At 42.8% G+C, this 24,161-nt stretch overlaps 1 protein-coding gene across 5 annotated transcripts in view; it reads right to left on the bottom strand.

Moving 5' to 3' along the window:
* LOC146816607 (cysteine-rich secretory protein 2-like) overlaps positions 1–24,161 on the bottom strand; it is a 209,179-nt gene that overhangs the window by 116,594 nt on the left and 68,424 nt on the right. For all 5 annotated transcript variants that reach the window (XM_085610470.1, XM_085610472.1, XM_085610471.1 and 2 more), the window contains 2 exons: positions 13,830–13,892; positions 29–142 (listed from right to left, as the gene is read on the bottom strand). In XM_085610470.1, coding sequence (XP_085466596.1) covers positions 29–142; positions 13,830–13,892 — 177 coding nt within the window. The remainder of the gene's footprint in view (positions 1–28; positions 143–13,829; positions 13,893–24,161) is intronic.

Here is a 24,161-nt window from a genome sequence, read left to right as displayed (position 1 = left end):
GGTTTCAAAACAAGAAATAAAGACTTACCATTTGTAACATATTTCGTGATGGTGGTGTCACGTTTCTTCTTAAGGTGTTGAGTGTGTCAATGATCTCTTTTTGAACATTTTCGTTGTGCGTGTCCAGCGCTCCTAAAAAATGCTGCAAAAAATGACTATGACAATTAATCACCTAATGCAAGACACTTACACAAGATTTTAGTATACAATGGCAGTGCCTGTATGACAGGAGACCACATTTTAAGATATGTCACGATATGTCGTGATCATTCTGTATGAGATTTAGATTAGGTCTGCAATAATAATAACAACTTAGTAAGACGTTTGCTTTTGCCAAAACTGTAAATTCCTGTAGGCCGTTCATATTGTTACACAGCTATTCACATGAGACATTTAATATGCAAAATAGGATGTTTGGTTAATGATGGTTGACCCTTATTGTTATTGTGAAGGTCCTTCACTAGTAAGCTCTATTTGTTTGCTGTGATTTTTGGGAGGTTGGAGAAGGTTATCCATTGATCATGTTTTATTCCTTTAAATGTTGCATGAGGTAGGCAGGGAAAGTGAAGATTAGAGCAAGTCCAATCAGTGTTAGTCCTAGATGCTCTGTGGCCTACACTATTTATGGGCAACTTAGGTTATCAAGAGTCAAATGTTTGCCAGATTTTATTATTATCTGCATGGGCTATGATTACTCATGTGGAATCTAAGACTTTGCTAACAAGTGCCACTTTTATTAGCAACCCCTACGCAAACACCTATGTGTGCAGGGGTTGTAAATACAAGTATGTCAGAGTCTACTCGAGCCTGAAATCACCAGGTCAGATGAAGTCCGGATCTTCCAAATGAGGCAGAGGAATCGATAACATTCAATGAGCTATGGAGAGATTTGTACCTCTTTTTTAAGTCCTTCGATGATTTGTGCCACTGAAGCGAGGACGTTATTGTGCTGTTAGTGTGGGAGTCCGATCCAGGTAGAAGGCTGTTGCCACCAACCACAGGCAACATATTGCTTAGACGGCCCATTCTTTGCCTTCTTTGTAATGTGGACTTAAAGTTGGTACTCATTTGCAAGACATGTGGATTAGAGCTGTCTTCTAGTTAGAGAACAATTGCAAAATATGCGCTAGTTTGTTTGCTATTGTTAGGGATTAATACATGCTCTGGGGCTTATTTATAAGCTCCTTGTGCCACCGGTGCATACATTTTTGTGACGCTCCAATGGCGCAGAAGCCTGCTCCATATTTACCAGGCAGCACTAAGCCAATTTTGGGGGATAAATTCTGCCTTGTAACTATTGCTCCCTCTAATTAAGTTTTCTGTGGTAAAGGGGCATGCAATGGGTGTTGATGGGGACGTTCCCAGCAACATCCATGGCTTATTGGCACTGCCCCAGATTTAGAAATCCTAACTCTCAGGCAGTGCCAAAAACATACTCCTTCCCAGGAGAGGCTTAAGGGAGGCAAAACAAGGAGAAATATCTGTATTTCTCCTCGTTTTTTCCTCTTTCTATGTGTGATGCATTCTGCAGTACACATAGAAAGAGGAAAAAGCCTCTTGTAATTGTTTTTGCATCTCCGCAATGCTGGCAACATTGCACGATGGTGCAAAGGTGCCTGCTTTGGTGCAAGGCAGCCCATTATACACCAGATCTGGGGAAAAGGACAGGAATGTTCCGTATCTTATACATATGGCACATTCCAGCCCTTTCCTTTTGCCGTAGGGCAGCGCAGCTTGATGTATGCCTTTAAAATGCATGTTTATATATGGCTAGCAGTCCTTCAGACTGCTAATATACTTGCACAAGAGCCCTCAGGGTAGAGCTGAAGGTCATCTGCGTGGACACGTACTTTGTTGTTCTTGTCCACCAGGATTTGATCTTTGGAGTACATCACAGTGATAGTCTTTGATATTGAAAAGTTCTTCAGGTAATGGACACACTACTTCAGGATGATGTCACTGAAGTCCATCAAAGTGGAGTGGGCATCAGGCAGGGCCTGATTAACAGTAGTGCCAGTTGCAAATAATAGGGCAAGAAATATGAGGAGATGAAGTTAGTATTGTCTGTGGGCTTGAGGGTCACATCACCCTAAATATTGATGTGTTGCCCTATGCCAATTTGAGATGACAGATATGCATCGAGTTTTCAAGATACAGTGCATTTGTTTCCTTTCAACCAGCGCCAGCCCAAAACTTGAAGCTGCGCGCCACAACAGGCAACGTTGCACCATGGTGCAAGGGTATCTGTGTTGTTGGCATGATTGTTTTAGTGCAGGAAGGGGCAATCATGAAGGCTGTTTTCTCATTAAGGGGCCCATTACGATGCGGCTCGGAAGGCTCCGACCAACAGTAGGAGCCTTCTGAGCCGCCACATTGTAATGTGCCGATTGGATTCCTTTCTGACCGCCTCATTACAATGGAGGTTGTCATAAAGGAATCAAACCAGTCATTTCGGCTGGCTTCCAATGGGCGCAGAGAGCCCATTCGCCAGTCAGAATGCGACAAGTAATCTTAAGAGGGGGCCTTTCTGCCCTTGAAATTAAGATGCTGCTTTCTGACATGGTTTCCATGCCAGTCTGTCCGACATGGAAACCATGTCGGAAAGCGTCTTTGGGGCCACCAACAGGGCCCCCTTAAGGTGACTGCCACAGGGTGCAAGGATGAACTGCACCTACAATGGGAGCATGCATTAGGACCAGTGTATGCCTGGAATGCATGCTCCCATAGTAAAATGTAGGAATGGTCGCATCCTAATGACTGTTGCGGTTCTGGGCGGAAGTGACTCTGCCAGACATCATAATGAGGCCCTCAATGTTTGCAGAATGCAGCACAAATGGAAAGAGGAAAAAACTAGGAAAGATTTAAGCATTTCTCCTCGTTACATCTGCCCAGGGGAGGCATACGTTTTTGGCGCTGCCCCACATTCACACTTTGTTGTGAATCTAGGGCAATGTCAAAATCCATGGGTGGTATGTGGGAACACCCACGGCATTCCTCCATGCCGCAATGTAAGGCAATGCAGCGACTTGTGCTGTATGGCTCTACACCTTATCCAAAAGGCCATGCAAAGCCATGCATGGTGGCTTTACGTGGCCTTGTAGATATGGGTCTGCACTGTGCGTCACCGGAGTATCATATAAAGTGACGCTCCGGTGTTGCAAGGCCTTATAAGTATGCTCCTTAGTAACTGCATGGTAAATATTATATTGTCAAGGTTTAAGTTAGCCATATGAGATTTTGAGGGGATTCGTTCTGGTTTGCTCCTTCACAAAATTAATAGCTTTTTCCATATCATTTTTGGAGGTTGAAAATGAATGAGGTGCAATAGAAAAATTAACCTACACAAAGGATTTTAATGTTTTTTATACTGTAGTTTGGCATGTATCAAAGAAGGCAAAGGGTCTCAGGCAGATGTTGGTGTTAAGGGTAGTTCGGCCTGGGCACCATAAACAATGCAGTAGAGTAGTGATAGAATGCTCTGGGCTTAGGTGCTTACATTCATTAGACACATAATGTATTTTTGATTTCAAATTGGATGGATGAGGAAATGAATCAAGGAAATTAGGAGGTGAGACCCATTTTCATTTCAGGGCCGTTACCTGTTTCTGTGGAAGGTTAGCCCTACCTGATCTAATAAATCTTGTGTTGGGTAATATTCAACATTAATTAAACTTAAAGTTAAACCAGTGCTGGCAACACTGTGCAAACTCAGAGATTTTCCTTATGGGCTTGTGTGTGCCTGTGTGCCTGAGTAAGGGACGAAGGGACATATATACAAAGGTAATAGTTTGCGAATACCAAATAGTTAATTTTTGCAATTCACTATTTGGTAATCATAAACACCAATTTACAAATATGTCTTTTGCACATTTTGTGATTCCCAGTAGGTCACAAATAGACCTACCTCATGAACATTAATGAGGTAGATCTCAGATTGCGAAACCCATTGGGAATCGCTAAAATCACAGGGAAGGTGGATTGCATTAAAATAAATACTTTTAAATACTGTCTGTTTTCCTTAAAGGAAAATGTGATGCATTTGAAAAAAAATTATGAAACGTTTTGTCATTTCGTTCGCACTGATGGTTAGCTCTGGATGTTTGTCCTGCACTGGAAAATCAGCGCAAACGGCTCCATGCACAGCACAGGAGGGTGCTGCCTCTTTCTGTCACTCAAGTAGGTTTTCTTCTCGAGCGGCAGCTTTCTCAATGCAAACAGGAGTTTTCTCAACTCGAGCCATAGCAATTATCCATGACTGCCTGTGTGGAGAAATCTTGCTGGGAGCTGGTCTGGAGTAAGATTTTGCACTCACAAGCGAGCACAGAGTGGAGTTTTTCGCAGATCAGCGTGCTACTCAGAGCATGGAGTCGGAAAAACTCAGCAAACTGTGAGCTAAATTTCAAGCCCAGGCCTAGGCAGTAGTCCATTGGACCACTGCCTCCTCTTAAAAAAATATTATTATAAACATTTACAATGGGGAACGGGTCTCTATCGCTCTATCACCCTGTACCCGCAATTCCGTAAACACCTCAAGACCTTCCTGTTCATGAAGTCCTTTGAATAATACGCCAGCAGCTTCCCCAGTCTTCTAGCCCAGGACCTTGTTAACTATAGCGCCAAGAAACCGCTGGTAGACGTGCGCTCTACAAGTAATTTTAAACTCAAACTCAAACTCTTGAGGACAGCTTTCCATTTGCGAATGAGTTACCACCTACTTGAATTAGGCTGTAAAATGTGAATGTTTTGCAACTGCATTTTTTTCCTAAAACATTCAAACCACTGTGATTGGGTATTAAGAAGGGATGCCCTATACACGCCCCTTCCACATACCAAATCACAAACACAATTTGCGATTTGGTAATAGGTTACCGAATCGCAAATAGAACTTTGTACATGTAAAAAAGCCTTCTTCTACTATTTGGTTTGTTTGCGACCACATAAAGCCTTTGTATATGTGGTCTGAAGTAGGAAGTTGGTGGAATAACTGGTATTTGCCAGTGCATTTTCTGTGCCATACAACCTTGGTGTATTTTCAACAGAGGGTTGAAGATAGTGCCTGCCATATCTGTGACTTCATACGTTAGTAGTCTCTTTGTTTGGTCAACCATTTGGGCACAATGACAGGGACATGGTCTTTTGATACTGTGAGTTCTTGAATTAGTGCATCTCCATAATGTCTCCTTCTATATTTTTTATGTCACCACCTAATTTATGGTAGTATTCATGCATTCTTTATAGGTAGAATGAGAAAAAGAGTTATTTTGCAAAAGGGCGCAATTTTCAAAAATGAAGAGTGCAGCCTAATAAAATGTAAGACGTCAAACAATTAATCCCCACCTCAGAGGTCAAAGTCAATGTGGCACATGATGTTATAAAACTCTATACATTCCAGACCAAAAACACATAACTGCCAAGGTGCCTGTAATACCCTAAGCACACCCACGGCCATGACTAAAGGAATAGAAAAGTGCTGAATGCTTGACAATATCTGCCTGTTTTACTACTGGCAGCGCTGTGGTGAAGGTAACTTTAATTTGCAAGGGAGATCTACAGGAAAAGTCAATGACAAAGTAAAAGAAAAAATATCTCCAGTGTAAAAGAAAAACATTGCATGGATCACTCTGGGAATGGTTACCTCGAGGCAAAAAGTCAAGAATTGAGCAACATCGCCTATTTCTGGTGATGACATTAGTGCATTAATGCAATAGTGTCAAACCTTTAGGATGATGAGGAAGATTGTTTAAGGGTCTATCAAGCAATAATGTGCAACCAGCCCAGAGATTTTTAATACAGCTTTGCAGCAGCAGACCCAATTTCAAAATTGGCCACTGGTGGGTAGCACTTAAAAGCATTTTACTGGAATTTGCAACTAGTGAGTATTATTTGGATTTATCCTTGACACCAACTTTACCTTTAAGGATCACATTGCCCAAAAAGATGGCCTGGTACAAAGTATCTCTACTAAAATAGGGGAAAACATTTCTTCCAGAAAGTGACTTAAGAACTGTTCTTCAAGCCCTCATACTCTTGCATCCGGGTGGTGGTAATGCATCCTACATTCCTAAGCACATCTCCCTCTAGGCCTGAAGAAATATGCTCACATCAACATCATCCTAATGTAAATCCAGTGTTTCCCCTCAACAAAACAAGCTGCATTTACAAATTCATCAGGATCAGCACCTCCCCTTTTCTTGTAGGCACATTCACTATCTGTGGGCACACCTGCAGCTAAGACACCATCAGACTGGAGGGAAATCTACGCACAAGTCATCTCCAGTCTATCAGGACCACCCAACGTTGCTCGAATGTAGGAAAGACTTAAAGATACATCACTTAAAAGAACATTATATCATAATGGAGGATTCTGTTTCCCGCAGAACAAATCTTCCTCTCCAGTCTCTTGATGAGTTTATGCTGGCCTTTAATCCTATAAAGCCCTCTGCTGTGTTTTGGCTAGGTCTGTGATACAAATAACACATGAAAATATAAATGCAAATATTTGCTGGAAACCATATTTTTTTGTTTTTGTAGACTGGTCGTGGGTGATTTGGTGGGCTTACCATATAAAGCATGTCTTCCTAGTTGTGACTCAACCAAATCTATACTGGATATGCCCACTTACTATCATGTAAATTGAAGGTGTGTGTTCTACAATGTGTATGCAAGAGCCTTCCAACTTCAAAGCATACCCGATTCTATAGTTTAGACACTGTAGACAGGATACATAATGCTGACTTTGGACCTATTAATGAGGTATTACACCTATCACATGCTTAAGAATGAAAAAACCCCATGTAACATAAAGGAACACTTCAATTCTATTAAGGATACAGAGGCGAGGATTAGGTTGTTCTCTCTTCACTTTAATGATATTCATTTTCCTCCAGCAGCCATTTTCAAGAAATCATTACATTACAAAACTCCATTTCCCATGAACAGTTGGGTAAAAAGAAACAGACAAAGTCCATCCAATCGCAATACAGTTCTAAGTACAATGCCTCGAGTAGCCTGTCTATTTCCCTCTTTTTTCCCAACTGTTCATGGGAAATGTAGTTTTGTTATGGTATGCTTTCTGAAAACGGCTGTTGGTGGAAAATGAATATCATTAATATGAAGAGAAAACAGCCTAATCCTCGCCTCTGGGTCTTTATTTATTTGAAAGTTTTTATATAGTGCTCGCTAGACCCGGAGGTATCAGAGCGCTTCACAGGAGTATCAGACCATAGTACACTGGGCAGTTTCTCTCCTGAGGCGGAAGCCGGGAGTGCTACCTGCAATCGCGCTGCTCGTAAAATCGATCGTTTTAAAAAAAAATGTTGTATTTAAGGCCATACCTAATATAAACGCTTATTCTTGAAGTCCTTACCTTTTTTAACTGTTACTTGTGGCACATAGGTGTGGGGTGGAAGAAGCAGGGCAGGCACTCAATTGATCCCGGGAGCGGGCGGACATCTTGGGGGAACTCGGTTGTCGCGCACTAGTGTTTGGCTCCTCGGCCTATTTTAAGAGGATGCAGACGCGAGAGGCCAGAAATACTGCCATTCCCAGGGCTTATTCGCCCCCGGTATGCTATTCCGCAGATGCCTTACGTCAAATAAACATACAGGCACAAGTGAATAAATGTCCGTTTATTAACTGTATGCAGACGTGTCCCTTTATGCTAGAAGGCCCTGTCACCTGCAATAACTGTCAATTTCAAATGACAGTATCTGTAGAAGTCTCCGCTCCTCGGGGCGATACAGTAGAGCTAGGAGCTATGTCCCACAAAAATATTCTATGCAACGTTAGTCCCTAGCTAAACATCCATTTGAAATATGGGACATGATGACCTTACATGATCCCACCTTGTGCTTCTTCACAGAAACATGGCTATCCCCTACTAATCACGCTATGATTACTCTGGCTATACCAGAGAACTATAAATGTATCCACCTGGACAGGGATAGTAAAAAAGGAGGAGGGATTTGCCATTGCTTTTAAAAAAGATCTAGATGTGAAATTGGTTTTCTCGGTTAGCAATGACTGTTTAGAACTAGGGATTTTCAAAGTTTCCGTTTCCCCTTCTGATACATGGTATGGAGCTTTAGTGTATCGGCCCCCAGGACCAAAAACTAAATTTGCAGACAACTTAGTGGAATATCTGGCACTTCATGTTTTGGCAGCAAATACTTTTCTCCTATTGGGAGACTTTAATTTCCATGGGGAAAAAGTGGATGACTCTGAAGTAAATAAATTACTTACTTCCCTAAACTTATGGGACTTACCCAAAGATATAAAGGTTCTACCCATAACGCAGGGCATCTATTGGATCTTGTATTTTCCAATTCTGATCGGATTCAATGTGATCTCCCAGACTCCCTTTTATGGACAGACCACTATATGATTATGATCCATATACAGCAATTAGGCCAAATTAGTTTAAAACGGCCCATTAAACAACCTCATGACCAACGGAGGATCTGGTGTAATCTCACTCCTGTGGCATTTAATGAGGTTTTTTCCCTTGATCAGACAGTCAATACTATGGAAGTTTCCAAACAATTGGAGACTTTCAATGCCACTTTAGAAGTGGCCTTCGATGCAGTCATACCAAAAAAACAAGTGAATTCTGCCTCTCGAAGAGCCTCCACTCCCTGGTATTCAGGGGAATTGAAGCTAGAAAGGGCCAGCTGCCGGCGACTGGAAAGAAGATAGCGTACCAGCAAGACCGAGGAAAATAGGGGTTTGTATAGGAAGGCATTGTCCAATTACCATCTGAATTTAAAAGCCGCTAGACGGCAATTTATTATCAGTCAAATTGATAATGCAAGCAATTCTCAGAAAACCTTGTTTAGTATTGTTCGGGATTTTGTCTCCCCTAAAGCCTGCAGACAGATGCCGCAGGAATCCCAGGAGCTATGTGACTCCTTGGCCATCTATTTTTGCGAAAAGATATTAAATATCTACGCAAATTTTCCTCCTTCTACTATTCTTGATGTGGCTTCTCCACAAAAATCCGAGGCGCGGAATAAGATAGCTGCATGCTCCCTAAACTGCTTTGAACTAGCCACAGTAGAGGAGGTCAATAAAGACCTGATGGGGGCCAAATCGGGATCACCACTGGATATATTCCCACCAAAAATCATGGCGTCACTGGCACCTATCTGTGCCACGGCAATCCGAGATATGTTCAACCATTCTATCCTCTCGGGCACCATTCCGCCTGCCTGGAAAGAGGCGATTGTTCGCCCCATATTAAAAAAATCCTCAGCAGACCCTTTGGTCCTGGGTAATTATCGCCCCATCTCCCTGTTACCATTGCTAGGAAAAATCCTGGAAAGTACCATCAATCGACAGTTAAGCTCGTATCTGGAGGACAATCACATTCTGGACTCCTCACAGTCTGGTTTTCGTCCAGGCTTTAGTACAGAAACCGCAGTCTTGGCGGTAACGGACGCGCTTAGATTAACTGTCGACAGGGGAGGATCAGTCATTCTGATCCTCCTAGATCTCTCCGCAGCTTTTGATACTATTTCACACTCGAAGCTGTTGGAGAGACTCGTGGATTGTGGCATGAAAGGGACAGCCCTTAAATGGCTGGAACATTATCTGTCTGGAAGAACCCAAACTGTTATGCTGGGACCGTACGCCTCAGGCAAAATGTTGCTGGATAGGAGAGTTCCGCAAGGTTCCTGCCTGAGTCCCACCCTTTTTAATATATACATGGCTCCGTTGGCACAAATAGTCGAGCGCCTGGGTTTTGAGATTATTTCATATGCTGATGATACTCAGCTTATGTATACCATCGGACCAAACCCAGAGCTCGACAAATTTCGTTTTGCCTCCGGAATGCTTACCATCTATGACTGGATGACAAGAAATTGCCTCCAGCTCAACCCAGAAGAGCCATAAATAGCTGGTCTGACGACTGGTGGCCTATCCAATTGGGTCAGGCCCCCACCCCTAAACAGTCAGTAAAAAATCTCGGTCTAAAACTGGATCAGGCCTTGACCATGAAAGATCATGTGGCGGCGACAACAAGCTCATGTTATTATGGTTTAAGGCTTCTCAGGAAAACCTTTCCCTATCTGCCTACCTCCCAGTGCAGAAACCTAGTCCAGGCGAACGGTTAGTAGCCATCTGGACTATGGGAATGCCTTGCTGGCTGAAGTGGGTCAAACTCAACTGGCGAAACTGCAAGTGATTCAGAACACGGCAGCACGTCTGATTTTGAATCGCCCGGCAGGGCAGCTTCAACCCCCCTCTTGAGGGAGTTGCACTGGCTAACAATATAGAACAGATCCTTTTTCAATATCTGTTGCCTTACATACAACGCACTGAAGGAAAGTGGTCCCCTTTACCTTCGAAAAAAACTGGTTAAGTACTCCCCAGGTAGGAAACTTAGATCCAGTACTTTAGACCTTCTCCAAGTCCCCAGAATTCATCTTACCCGCACTGGAGGGAGAGCTTTTTCATATTTAGCTCCGAGCTACTGGAATAAGCTCCCTATAGCTGTTCGAAAAATCCCTTCACTAATCATCTTTAGGAAACATCTAAAAGCGTTCTTGTTTCAAATCTAACTCCCCTTTGAGATGTAGCTTCTTTCTCCCTCAGTATAGTCTCCCAGTTAGCGCCTAGATGCCCCAGGGTGAGTTGTGCGCTTTATAAAAACAACCTAACATAACATAACATAGTTGCAGTTTACATTGTTACAAAGGTTGCACAGTTTTAGAGCATAGTTACATAATTACATGTTAGGTCGAGACAAACAATAAGGGTATATACGTAAGGGAAAAAGCAGGCAATGGGAGAGATTTAGGGGAGAGGGGGTAGGAGCAGCGGAAGTAGACAGAGAATGAAGGAGGGAAAGAGGAGGGGGAGGGTGAGAGAGACAGCAGGAAAGAGGAGGGGTGACGGGGGCACAAACCAGTATACGAGTAATAGCTGCGTCCAAAGTCCAGTAAGCTGTGATCCTAGGGGAAGTGGTATAATTCCCTGTCTCCGTTGCGAGAGGCTTCCTTTACGCAGCGGACTCTCTCAGAGGGGTCTCTGAGACTTCAAGGCCTACCTACTGGATCCTTCCCCAAAAAGGGGAGATGGAGTGCTTTGGCAAGGGGCGCCATACCATACCTCAACTGTGAGTTGCTCCCTTGTCACTGTGGACTCTCTCAGAGGGACCACTGAGACTCCAGAATATAAATATTGGATCTTTCTCCAACAAGGGGAGAAGGAGTGCTTAGTCAAAGGGCACAAGGGACAGGGGGCTAGGCGGCACAGCAGGCAAAGGGAGAGATTCAGGGAAGACGGGATAGGAACAGAAGAAGTAGACAAAGAATGAAAGAGGGAAAGCGGTGGGGGAGGGTGAGAGACAGAACACGAAAGAGGAGGGAGCGGGTGAAGGGGGCACAAACCGGTAGATGAGTAAAAGCCGCGTCCAAGGTCCGGTAAGCTGTGATCCCAGGGGAAGTGGTATCATTCCCACATCTCCGTTGCGTGAGGCTCCCTTTACACAGTTGACTCTCTCAGAGGGTTCTCTGAGACTCCAAGGCCTACATACTGGATCCTTCCCCAACAAGGGGAGAGGGAGTGCTTTGGCAAGGGGCGCCATGCCATACCTCAACTGTGCGTGGCTCCCTTGACGCTGTGGACTCTCTCACAGGGGTCACTGAGACTCCAGAGTATGAATATTGGATCTTTCCCCAACAAGGGGAGAAGGAGTGCTTAGTCAAAGGGCAACAGGGGACAGGGGGCTAGGAGGCGGGTTGGAACGGGCAGGTCAACAGAGGGGGAACAAACGGCAAAAGAAAAAATCACATTAATTATAAAAAGATAACACATTCAATACCGGGGTAAATTAGCGATCCAGAAAAAGACAGGATTCAGGAAAGGCAAGGGTCAGGGAGAACAAAGGGAGGGAGTCAGCGAGTTGAAGAGTCCCACAAGGAAGAGATACAGATAGAATGGAGAATGAAGGAGGAAAGAGGTGGGGGAGGGTGTAGGAGACACAGCGAGGAGACGAGGAAGTCCAGGCTAGACCCGGAGGTATCAGAGCACTTTACTTGAGGATTAAGTCGTGTTACAGCATTAAATCAATTGCATTTACATTACAGTTAGATCCGTTGCTAGTGCATTGAATAAACATAGAAAAACAAAGAGGAAAAAAACAATCACTGATGTCCAGTCAGCCCCTTGCTAACCTTTGGGGACCACACAGGGCGTAGACCTGAAATCACCTGACCGACGCCATTTTGAGAGAATCCCTGCACTTATACAAATCTCTTGCCCGCACTGGCTTTCTGCCCGTGGCTGCCTGATTGTCACGCCACTTGGTTTTCCTCGTCACACTGATGCTATTGACCCGCGAAATGGCGGCCAACTTTCCTCCCTCCTCACTTTGTCGCCACTCACCATGAGAAGTCATGAGAAGACATAATACAAAGGGACCTCCAAAGCTGCAGCTCACTGAGGTTCTTGAACAGTGCGCCTGCCTCTCACTCTTCTGTCTCCCTCACACTGCAAAGCGCCGTGTCCCAGAGCACGATGACCGTTCCTCCGTTGTCATTACGTGCAACATGGAAACACTTGACACAGCAGATCACAACCGGACACGCCCTTCCAACAACACCCTTCATAGCGCAGCTTGCTGCCCAAGTAGTCAAGTGCTTGAGCGCCTCGTCTAGGGATAGTAAGCACTATACAAAGGTTGCAGTATAATACAGCACATCACACGTTGTGAAGCTGCTCTGGCTCTTCTCATTTGTTTCAAGTAACTTTGCATAATCTTTAAGGATTTTCAGCTGAATTTCCATGGACTGGAAAGTGTATGTTGGAAGCATATTGAATTCTACTGGCTGGCAGATAAGAGAGATAAGGCATCATTACTAACCAAGACATCATGCCATGTGCACATTGAATAAGACAAAATCAACTTTATCACCAGTTACTGACAGTGCTGTTGTGAAAGCTATAGAGACATACCTTCTCCGGATCTGGTTTTCTGTGTCATAAGAATATTGACTTTTGAATTACAGCGTCTCCTACATATGTTTAACATTCAGCCCCCTTCCTCCAACTATGTTGAAGTGTGAAAATGGCTTTATATTCCCAAATTTGTGGTTTTCACTCTCAAACTTTCTAGTTTCCTTCATAAAGGCATGCAAAGTTGATCTTGTACAGATAGCAATATGGATATCTTGCAGGTTTACTATGACAAATGTATTTTCTACAGCACAATATTTAGCTATGACTTTATCTGTGAAGGTTCAACTATGAAAAGGATGACTATATACATGATGCAGAGAATCATGTACAGAAGTCAATCTGCTATGACATGTAATGGTGACTTGGTTAGAAAGAATGCATGAGAAAAACTTGGTGAACCTTGAAACATATTTTTCTATGCGTATATATGAAATACTTGAGGATATATCACATTTGCAAACGAAAGAGAATGGATTAAGACAGAGCTTCTCACAGAAATACATTTTTGAATTAGGCCTGAAGATTCTTGAGCAATTAACATCAAACAGGAGTAATAAAGTTGTACTCATAGGACACACACTGTGAATCCAGTCCTAAGTATATATTCAAGCTACATACATACATCCTATAAAAGCCAAAGAATCATTAAAACTGTTGTTATGATAAATATATGAATATAGACATGAAATCCATAATAAAGCTGATGTTTACCGATCTGACACTTGCTGCATTCATCAATGATTTAGGCATTTAAGGGAATGGTTTTACTGTATTGACAGCAAATACTATTTTATCTTACGTTGGTGCCGCAATATGTTTTTACATGTGTGCACTTTTATATTCTTAATTGTGCCAATTGATTTACATACCTGCCCAGTGGATTGCTGCAAAACAACAGCCAATAGTACTGTGACCACAACCAGCATGTCCATCTTTGAAAGAAACAATACAATTACAAATCTATCATTATAAAAAAACATGATGTTTTAAAATACGTACTAAAGACTACTATTGTTAATAGGATAAACAATAAATATAAACAATAAATACTGGTTTAGACTTAAAGTTTGATAAAAATCTAAGTAAGAGTGAAAATGCGTAGGATAATTACTGTAATGAAGAGAATATACAAAAATCAATTATTGTGACTGAAATTGGAAAGAAGAAGGATAATCAGGAATAATTTTTCAGGGGCCCTTATACCTTCATATATGAGATAAACAGAACAAACAATAAAAATATATTTATCATAAAACAGCAAAGGCAATCAACTCATGAATGAGAATATTCAGATATATGTGTGTATATTGGTAATGTGTATATTTGTTATGTGCTAAGCACTAACAAACCTGATGACTCATTAATATTGTGAAATGTTCGATAATGAACTGACTAACAGACTTAAAATCTGTAGCACTGCAAAAATGAAATTAAGATATTTTTATGGTCCTAATTGATCACTACCCTTTCTGAAAATCTCTCACCCCAGCCTTCATGTATATCACTGTTACAGAAACAGGCCTCTCCTCCCAGATTTCCAAATTATTTGAAATTGAGTCGAAAGAATTGAATTGCTACATGATATCAAAGTGATAGGCTGTATAGGAAATCAGGATGTTACATTGACTGAGGACAGGTGGAGCATAGACTAAACAAAGGTATATGCTTAATGACGTTGTTTGCCAATGGCTCTTAAGGTTTTGATTTCTGTGGACCCAAAATTAATAATTACTGGTATCTGGGTGCATCCACTGAATCATTATTGGAATCCGAGGACAAACACCATTGAGCAATTGCTGGAAGCTGGTAAACATGGCTTGATCATTTTCGATAATGTGAACAGCAAAACAATACTTAAAAAACACAGAAACAAATATTCATCAAACAAAGAAATATTATTTTTGTTTTAATTCACAATATGAAAAACTCTAAATTTGAATGGGAAGGTTGGTACTTTTCTAAATGTAATTGAGGTCACTTGTCGTCCATACTTTATTCTATTTGATGCACTTACACTGCTCTCATGAATCAATCTGAGGATACTACCTTCAGCTTTAGCTTTCAATTTTGAATTCCTTCACATTTGCAGAATGTTTTAAAATGTTAAATTGTACATGTTGCTTCTTGATTTCTATACACTTTATTAAATTGTTAATATTATTTAATTTTCTGAACAGTCGCGGACCCCAGGGTTCCCCGGACCACAGGTTACGAACCACCTCTGTATGCCATACATCATTTGCACCTGTAATTGGACAATAAATAGTTTGCATATCTTGTTTCTTTTTCGCAATTATTTGAAGGGAATTATGGAAATAATGTATGGAAGTGATTGATATATCTCGTGAGGAAGAAGTTAGTGGGGTTTGAAATGCATTGAGTGTATATACAACAGCAGGATTATAAATAAATAAAGTAAATTACAAAATAATTAATTCTATGAGACAAATGTTTATATGGAACAAATGAAAGAGAGAAAGCTGTTAAAATGCTCAAAGTTTGAAAAAAGCACAAAAATAATAATAAACATTTTTAGAAATAGGAAGTGGAATAACAGTAATGTTATTGCTCTATTTTCAATAACATGGGCCCTTATGACCAATTTTATACGCGAAGCAGGATTTGGATGTATTCACTAATATTCTGTAATTCCCATGCCTCCTGTGGCCATGTTTACAAATCACAGTCAGTGGATTGAAAGTGCAATAGAGAATGTTGCAAATAGTGGGATATGCCATAGTGTGGAAGCAGTCATTGATACAAAGAGCTGCCACTCAATTCGATTTGAGCCCGAGTTCATGAGACTGCACAAAAAATGATAAATAACACGTCACACAAAAACACAGCTCTGAAAATGAGGAGCAATCCTACATATATCTAAAAGAGCTACTTCTGAACTCCAGCATATTCTCATTAAGCACTTATTTGACTACTGATGATTTATCTGAGGCACTGGTCACACAGTTCAGGGTAGGCAGGGCTCTGCCCCAACTGGGATCAAGGTAATTTTTCAAAGAGGGAGATTACTGGCTCCGTATATGGGATAGCACCTAATGTGTGGTACCCAGCTGTACTAGGCTATAAAGAGACATCTGTTCAACCTGGCTGGCTACAGTTTTCAGGATCACCCATTGGAGTATGGACCCTCACAGCACCAACTGGGATAAGCTTTTCCAATGGCAACATAGGATTTAGGAATGACTAAAAAGCAATAGCTTGCCTAACAGTAACAAATAGAGAGGTGGATGAATCAGAGGAGTGAATTAATACAACCGGAAGAATTAAGCAACCTCTGTGTTTCTCTCGATATGCATGGGATGCATAAATGTTTCCACAAAGTCAAAAAGGTCCCAAGGTGGGTCGTAAACTGTTATGGTAGACTACATTTGCAAATGTGGAATGCTATTTGCATGAATTCTACCACAGGAGCACAAATACATACTACAGCCCAGTTGTGGCCACCTTGTCGGCCACGTCCTCATCAATTCTGCGTGGCACACTACCGGAAGATAGCCTCCATAAGGTTTCATTTAGATGCACCTTTTCCTTTGTCCTCCGAGTTAGAGAGCAGAGCGGCTTCCACTTCTTCTAAAGTCATTGTTTAATCCTGACCTTGAGCAGAAGAGCAGTGTTGTGCTCCTGGCAAATACATCTTTATTTTCACTGGGCACAATGGGCCCGATTCACAGAACTAACTTAAGACAAAATCCTAAACTTACTACCATTTTGGTATTCACAGAAGGCACTTACTCATTTTGGTATTCACAGAAGGCACTTACTCATTTCGGTATTCACAGAAGTTAGGAGTCCTAACTTTAGGACTCCTAAATGCCTTCTGTGAATACCGAAAGTCTTAAAATTAGGATTTTTCTCAGTTTAGTAGTAGTATAGTTAGGACTCCTAACTTTAGGACTCCTAAATGCCTTCTGTGAATACCGAAAGTCTTAAAATTAGGATTTTTCTCAATTTAGTAGTCCTAAATTTAGATTTAGGACTACTAAATTGAGAAAAATCCTAATTTTAAGACTTTCTGTATTCACAGAAGGCATTTAGGAGTCCTAAAGTTAGGAGTCCTAACTATACTACTACTAAACTGAGAATAATCCTAATTTTAAGACTTTCGGTATTCACAGAAGGCAATTAGGAGTCCTAAAGTTAGGACTCCTAACTTCTGTGAATACCGAAATGAGTAAGTGCCTTCTGTGAATACCAAAATGAGTAAGTGCCTTCTGTGAATACCAAAATGGTAGTAAGTTTAGGATTTTGTCTTAAGTTAGTTCTGTGAATCGGGCCCTTAGGGTTTAGGGTAGTGCGGTGGTGTTTGGGTAGTGTTTAGGGTTTTGTGCTGGGGGTAGGGTTTTACAGTTTAGGGTAGTGTAGTGGTGCTTGTGTAGTGTAGGGGGTCGTGCTGGGGGTAGTGTTTTAGGGTTTAGGGTAGTGTAGTGGTGTTTGGGTAGTGTATGGGGTCATGCTGGGGTTGATTTAGGGTTTAGGGTTGGTCAGTGGTGTTTGGGTAGTGTAGGGGGTCATGCTGGGTGTAGATTTAGGGTTTAGGGTAGTGCAGTGGTGTTTGTGTAGTATAGGGGGTCATGCTGGGGTAGTGTTTTAGGGTTCAGGGCAGTGCAGTGATGTTTGTGTCTACGTACAGTAGGGAAGGTGTTGGATAGTAAATTATACTATTCCTTGTCCTAGAGTGCCATCTAGCGCAAGACGTTGTAACGACTTGTGTTGTAAAAACCGCGATGTAATGGCATGTCTATAAACGTCAGCCCTTGTGCCTACATATTGTCAATTTGTTCAGATATTCAAGCCTATCAAATTGTGGATTAAATCGCCATTGTATTAAAGCTCAATGAATTGATGTATTGCGCATTGAGTTAGATGTGCTCAAGATTAGCACGCTAAGTAGGATCTAATGATGTATACTTATTACATAATATAAATTAAATATTTTTTGTATTGACTACTGTACAGGACAATATAATTGTGAACCATGGGGCAGATTTATGAGCCCCTTGCGCCACTTTTGCGTCACTTTTAACATGGGAAAAGTGACGCAAAAGTGGCGCAAGGGGCTCATAAATCTGCCCCAATGTTTTTAATGAAGATTTCTATTACATTTTTATGCAAAAAGATTTTTTTGAAATTGTGATAAAAACTCAAGCAGTTCTTTAAGTCATTTAATGAATTGCAATGTATTTGTCTGCTGCTTGTAAACTTACATGTTGTATGCCTGCATATATTTTTGTTTCTTGTTTCTTGTCCAAGTTTATTTCTAAATTAAAAGCCTTTTTTTCTGCGCTTGAATAGTCATCTTGCATGCAGGAGCCCCTGTTTTCTAAACTAGGAGTTGTGGCAAACTCCACTCGGGGTATAGATCATGGATTTTGCCCAATTAGTAGTGTAAAATAACGACCAAGTTGGGGAAGAATTTGTAGGACAATACATATTGCTGGCTGTCTTTCATCATGGTGTCCCACCAAAGTTCTATTTTCAAAGGGTCCATGATTTTAGCAATGTCCTCAGTGTCCTGATAACGGGAAATCATGGCACCAACCCAACTCTTGCTGCTGTAGAGAGATAGTAGGTAAAAACATTATGTGTCATGAAAAAGCAACCACTGCTCTAGTCGCCCCAGGGGATGAGTGTTAAGCCAACTGTGATGTCAACATGTGACAAAGCTTGTTTAATACATGTCTCCTGCTCCTTGGTGTGGACTGTGATACAATTTATAAAGCTGGTCTTCACCAGTAATGATGGAGGCTCATTGTGGCTTCGTGTTCCACATGTGGCTGAGAGAGGGCATTTGCCTTCCCGTGTTTGCGGCCTCGACAGTAGGTAATTACAAAGGAATAATCTGCGAAGAAAAGGGACCACTGCAGTTGCCAAGGTGATAGTGCTTTAGCAGATTTAAAAACTTGTAAATTTTTATGCTCCATGTAGACCTTTGTGAGGTGTTTGGTCCCTAGGAGGTAATGGCGCCAATCCTGAAAGGCTGTTTTCACAGCTAGCAACTCTTTCTTGAAAACAGTGTAGTTTCATTTGGCCTCTATTAATTTACGAAGAAGGCTGCAGGGTGTAATTTTCCAATATCCTGGTTGCACTGGGACAGGATGGCCTCAAGAGCCAGATTTGAAGCATCAGTTCTCCACATAAAAAGGTTGGGTGGTGCCAATCCTGAAAGGCTGTTTTCACAGCTAGCAACTCTTTCTTGGGTTGGGTGGTGCCAGGATGCTGTAGTATAGCGCCTAAAGTAAAAAAGTGCTTCAGGGAATGAAATGCAGAATCATTCTCTAAAGTCAAATGAAATACCTTCTCTTCACGCACAAGGGTGGGGATGGGAGCCGCCAGCTATGAAAAGCCAAGGATAAATCTCTGGTAGAAGTTTGTGATGCTGAAAACGCTTTCATTTTCCTTGACACACGTGGGATAGGCCATTGTATGGTGGCTTGTATCTTGGCGGGATCCACACTCAAGCCGAAAATATGCTGCTGTCACACGGAACTCTCATTTTTCCAGTATGACAAACAATCCATTGGCTTACAGGGCTTGGAGTAGATAGAATACATAGTGTATGTGTTCTGACGTTGAAGTGTAGAAGATCAAAATATCGTCAATGTAGACTACTGCAAAAACATAAATGTATTCAATTATGATACTGTTAACAAAGTCTTGGGAGGCGGACAGGGCGTTACAGAGCCCAAAGAGCCTCACCTGGTACTCATAAAGCCCAAATTTGGTCTCAAAGTCATCTTCCACTCATCTCCCTTGTGTGCATGTGCCAAATAGTAGGCTCCATGGTGGTCGAGCTTCATGAAGATGGTGGCTGACAGCAGTTGATCTAACATGGTGGAGATTTTTAATACAATATCAATGCACGTTAATGTATATGTACATATAATAAGGAAGTCACATCACCATTTTTAAATCATCCGATGTGACCTCCCGCTCCACTCTGAGTCAGTAGTACATGGTCAGGCAGCCCCTGTGACCAAGGCCCGAAGCAACTGATTGACAGGTCACAGTTCTGGGGACACGTCACCATTAAGGAAATGTAGGAAGAGTAAAACCCAGATCGGTCCCACAGAACGACACTACAATGGTCTCAGGAGATTAGCTCCATTAAAACGGATTTGTCCGAAGCACTGCATGTTCCCAAAAGGCCATAAATTCAGATTTCACACCAGGTTAGAAACACAGAATGCACGCCACACGCAGTGTTCTATCAGTTTCTTAACACTGGTAGTATCTGAAAGAAATGAGCGGTGCTTTTTGCTTGGACCACTGGGTGTGACACAGCCAGTATGCATGACCCCTGGGTGTGATATAGGGTGTAATATGGGTTTTAGGGACAATTTGGACCTTGGAGAGGGCCCGTTTGTGCTTGGCCTGTAGTTGTTGAGGCACTCATTCTTCTCCGCGTAAATTGTTGCTATCTTTGTTCCCTGAGCCGATTTTGACACACTATCGTGCTCACCTAGTTCCATGTACCACACAGAGCCACCCCTCATCATTGAGCGGCATGCGCTAGGAGGGGTCTAAGGGTGTTATTTGAAAAAAAGTAATAATTTCTTCCTTCATTTTTTTCTTTTCTGCTTTCATTGTGATTTTCAATTGATGCATATTTCCTAATGTTTTGGTGCTGATAAAGTATTGCAACTGTGTTCCATGTTAAATGTTATGTCCTTTTAATGATTCTATGTATGTATGAAAAAGTTGTCATTTGTTTACATTATGCTATTCCGCTGCTAAACGTGCAGTTCATAATGTTTTCGAGCTAACCAATGCACTATCTTACAGGTTATTTTTCATGTGTGTTGTTTTATTTATTGTGAAAGTTTGTTTGATGCATCTCTGTCCTAAGCTAAGATCATAGGAAAAGTATTTATTGCCGCTATGATCTCTTGTAGATATTTTTCCCACAATCAGAGTAGTATTTATATTTGAATTAAAGACTTGCTACATTAGAAGTGTACACGCCCATAAAAAGCTCCGACCCCATCATGGGGTCCCCTTTAAAGAAAATACAAACTAGCTTTCCCACACAGGCTAAAAGCTAGATAAATGTTGCCTTGAATGGTGTGCCCACACTAAGACGCATGCATTCCCATGGCCAGAGGGGAGAACTTTAAACACCAACATAATAGAACACACAAGGACACACATTCGGACTAAGTATGTAAGGCAGAAGAATGCTGGAAGAAAAAGAAAGGCACTGTTAGAGCTTTAGGCTGTCTTCAAGATCGCCCTGACCTACACTTATGACCCAGAACCTCCAAGTAAGGTGTCCGCACCATAGGTGCTCTCTTTAATGTCTTCACTGGGTAACACCAATCTGCCATTTGAGGGGGGCAAAGGGTCCCCCACTGGGCAGCGTGCCAATAGATCTAGGGCAGGTAGGTTGCCATATCAGCAAACCCAGGCAATTCCAGCCTCATTCCAGTTTGGTGCTAGAATTCCCCAAAGCTCAAACCCCAATCCACAGCATTTAGCCCACAAAACCTACACTCTTCAAGTGGCTGGGAACTTCACCACGGGTTCACACAGTAACATGACTAGTGAGAGCAAGGAAGAGGACGCCAGAGCCACAGGATTCAACAGCAAGGGTGAACATGTAGAAATCGCCATGCCAAACATGGACAGGACACCCAAAGACACACACCCACAACTGTCCACTCCAGGCTGCCCCATGGTCACAATGTTGCTAAGTGAGACACCTTATCACTTCCTAGTAGACACAGACGCAATGAGGTTCCGACTCGAAGAGGGGGCAGTCCCCTTATCAAAGAGTACTGCAACCATACAAGGGGTCTTTGGTATGTTGGCAGGGATCCCCTTCACAGAAGTCGTCAAGCTGGACATAGGGGGGAAAAGAGTGAGGGAAAAATTGTTGTACTTTCCCTCTTCCCTGACTAATATCTTGGATTGGGACTTAATGATCAAACTGAAAATGTCAACCAAGTTTGTTGAGAATGGGGTTATAGCCTGCTTCTACCCCGGAGTTCCACCCACAGGGCACCAACCAGCAATACACTCCCATGCCACACGGATGCAAGCTAGGGTGGACCAGGCCTGGTTGACCCCCCCCCACGGGGGAGGTCCTTGAGTATACGGGAAACCTCCTCCAGCTACATGAAACCTCAAAATGGATGAAAACATTATTAGCCAGTAAGGTACACCAGGAGCAAGAGATCCGGGACCTCGACTTGTGCATGCCTGCTGAGTCCCCCAAAGTTAGGTGGGGAGCCAACCTAAGGTACCAAGGGGCAATGACGGTGACAAATAGACCCCGCATTCCCCTATGGTTACTGAGCTCTGCCTCTGTCAACCCTCTGACACATCCTTGAGTGAGGAAATGACACAGACAAGGATGCCCGGCAGTATGGGGAGGATCACTGTGCCCACTACCTGCTGCGGAATGCAGTGCCCAACAGATGACACACTACCCCAAGGAAGTTCACCAATGGGCCAATGGGCAGAGTCCCAGAGCCTGAGGGAGGCTGGCCAGCACACACCCCCCCATACAATGGCCCACTAAGAAGGGCCAAAACCAGGAGTAAGACCGAAAAAACTCCTCCAAGCTGGGCCCCCACAACCTGAGTAAAACCTTACTCAAGCAGTCTGCATTGGCGGCCAGTCTGCAAATGGCACCAGTTTTTAAAGGGACTTCGCTGCAGAACCCCAGAAGATTCCGGTCCAGTTATGGTGGCAGAGGTCAGGAAGGCTGGCGGCAGCCAGGTCTTAGAGAATGTTTCCACTACCACAGGATGGGCCACCTGAACGACCATAACTGCCTAAATGAATACCATGAGCAAAGATCAATAGGCCTGGGCCAGTCACCGCAAAATCCCCATCCACAAAACCAAGCACAGATCATCCTGAGCACAAAGCACATTCAGCCACAAGCAAATCAGTCCACAAACGCACTACCTCAGCAAAGACCAGGTGGTTGGCCAAATACATGGCAAACGCAGCAGGCAGGAAACCCAGACCAACAAGCACAGGTGTCACTGCAATGGCATGGAGGAGTGACTGCATTCACCAATTTCCCAATCCAAATATGCAGTAAATTCAAAACCCCAATATGACCCATCCACTTCACACTAACTGCAGGAAACTAACCACAACAATAAAGACTAGTAACACAGCATTAGGAGAAAACTCAAGCCTTTAATTATGCCCACGAAAAACTCAAGGCTTACGTATGTTTGGTTGATGGTAATATGCACTAAATTTCACCATTTGGGTGCCCACAGGGGCCTAGGCCCTACTCTGCTCCTAGTTTCCCAGACCATGATTGGCCTGCCATTCCCTGGGCGGAGGGCAATCTGACACGGGGGCAGGGCAGGCTTCCCATCCAGTACATAAAAAGCAGGCACTTAGGTCCTTTTACCCAAGTCACTAGGGCAAACCCCAGATAGAATGGACCCCATTCTCCAACATTTTTTAGGCTTCGAGCTAGTGGAGGCCCCATCTCAGCTCCAAAATGAGGCGACGCTCTGGTGCCCGAAGCCATGTTTTACATGCACTTGTGATAATGGTGTCCCTCATAAAACTCTATAGTCCACTCATAAATATGCAGCAATAGGGAGATTCACGAGGGCAATCAGCCATCTCAGTCTGTTACCCACTGTATGACAAGTCCCAGCCACATATCTGACTCCCATTGTAAGCAAGATATTTTGTCTCCTCCTCTTTCTTAAAGCTTCCAAACATCCAATGATGCTCATGGGATCATGTCCCTTCAAAACAGCGAGAATATTGTGTCACTGGGTAAGAGGTCCCTGACCCCCAGCTGAGGGTGGCAGACCCAAAGCATCCTAGATCCAAGGGAGAGGGGTCCGTGAAGGAGAAGGGTTATGTAGATGATCATTGCAACCCTCACACCAGGTGCATGGGCACGCTCATCACCGCACCCAGCTTGTCGAGAAAAATAACACAGAGCTTCACGACCAACGTCCTTAGGAAGGTGCCCTTTGACCTGCAGGAATCAGCCCATAAAGTAGCCCAGAACCCAAGCTTCCATTAACATCACATTGTCAAGACACCCAACTCCATTAGGGAAAACCTCGTTACACGCCACTCGCAGGGACCAGAGGCACATACACATGATCTCAGGTCATTGCAATCATTCACAACCCCCGAATTGCAACTCAGACTCTTCTTTTCATGGCACATCACACATGTCTATGTGAAAAGGT

This window comes from Triturus cristatus, chromosome 6 (genome assembly GCF_964204655.1).
Source record: "Triturus cristatus chromosome 6, aTriCri1.1, whole genome shotgun sequence".
Classification (NCBI taxonomy): domain Eukaryota; kingdom Metazoa; phylum Chordata; class Amphibia; order Caudata; family Salamandridae; genus Triturus; species Triturus cristatus.
This window is presented reverse-complemented; position numbering and strand designations above follow the sequence as displayed.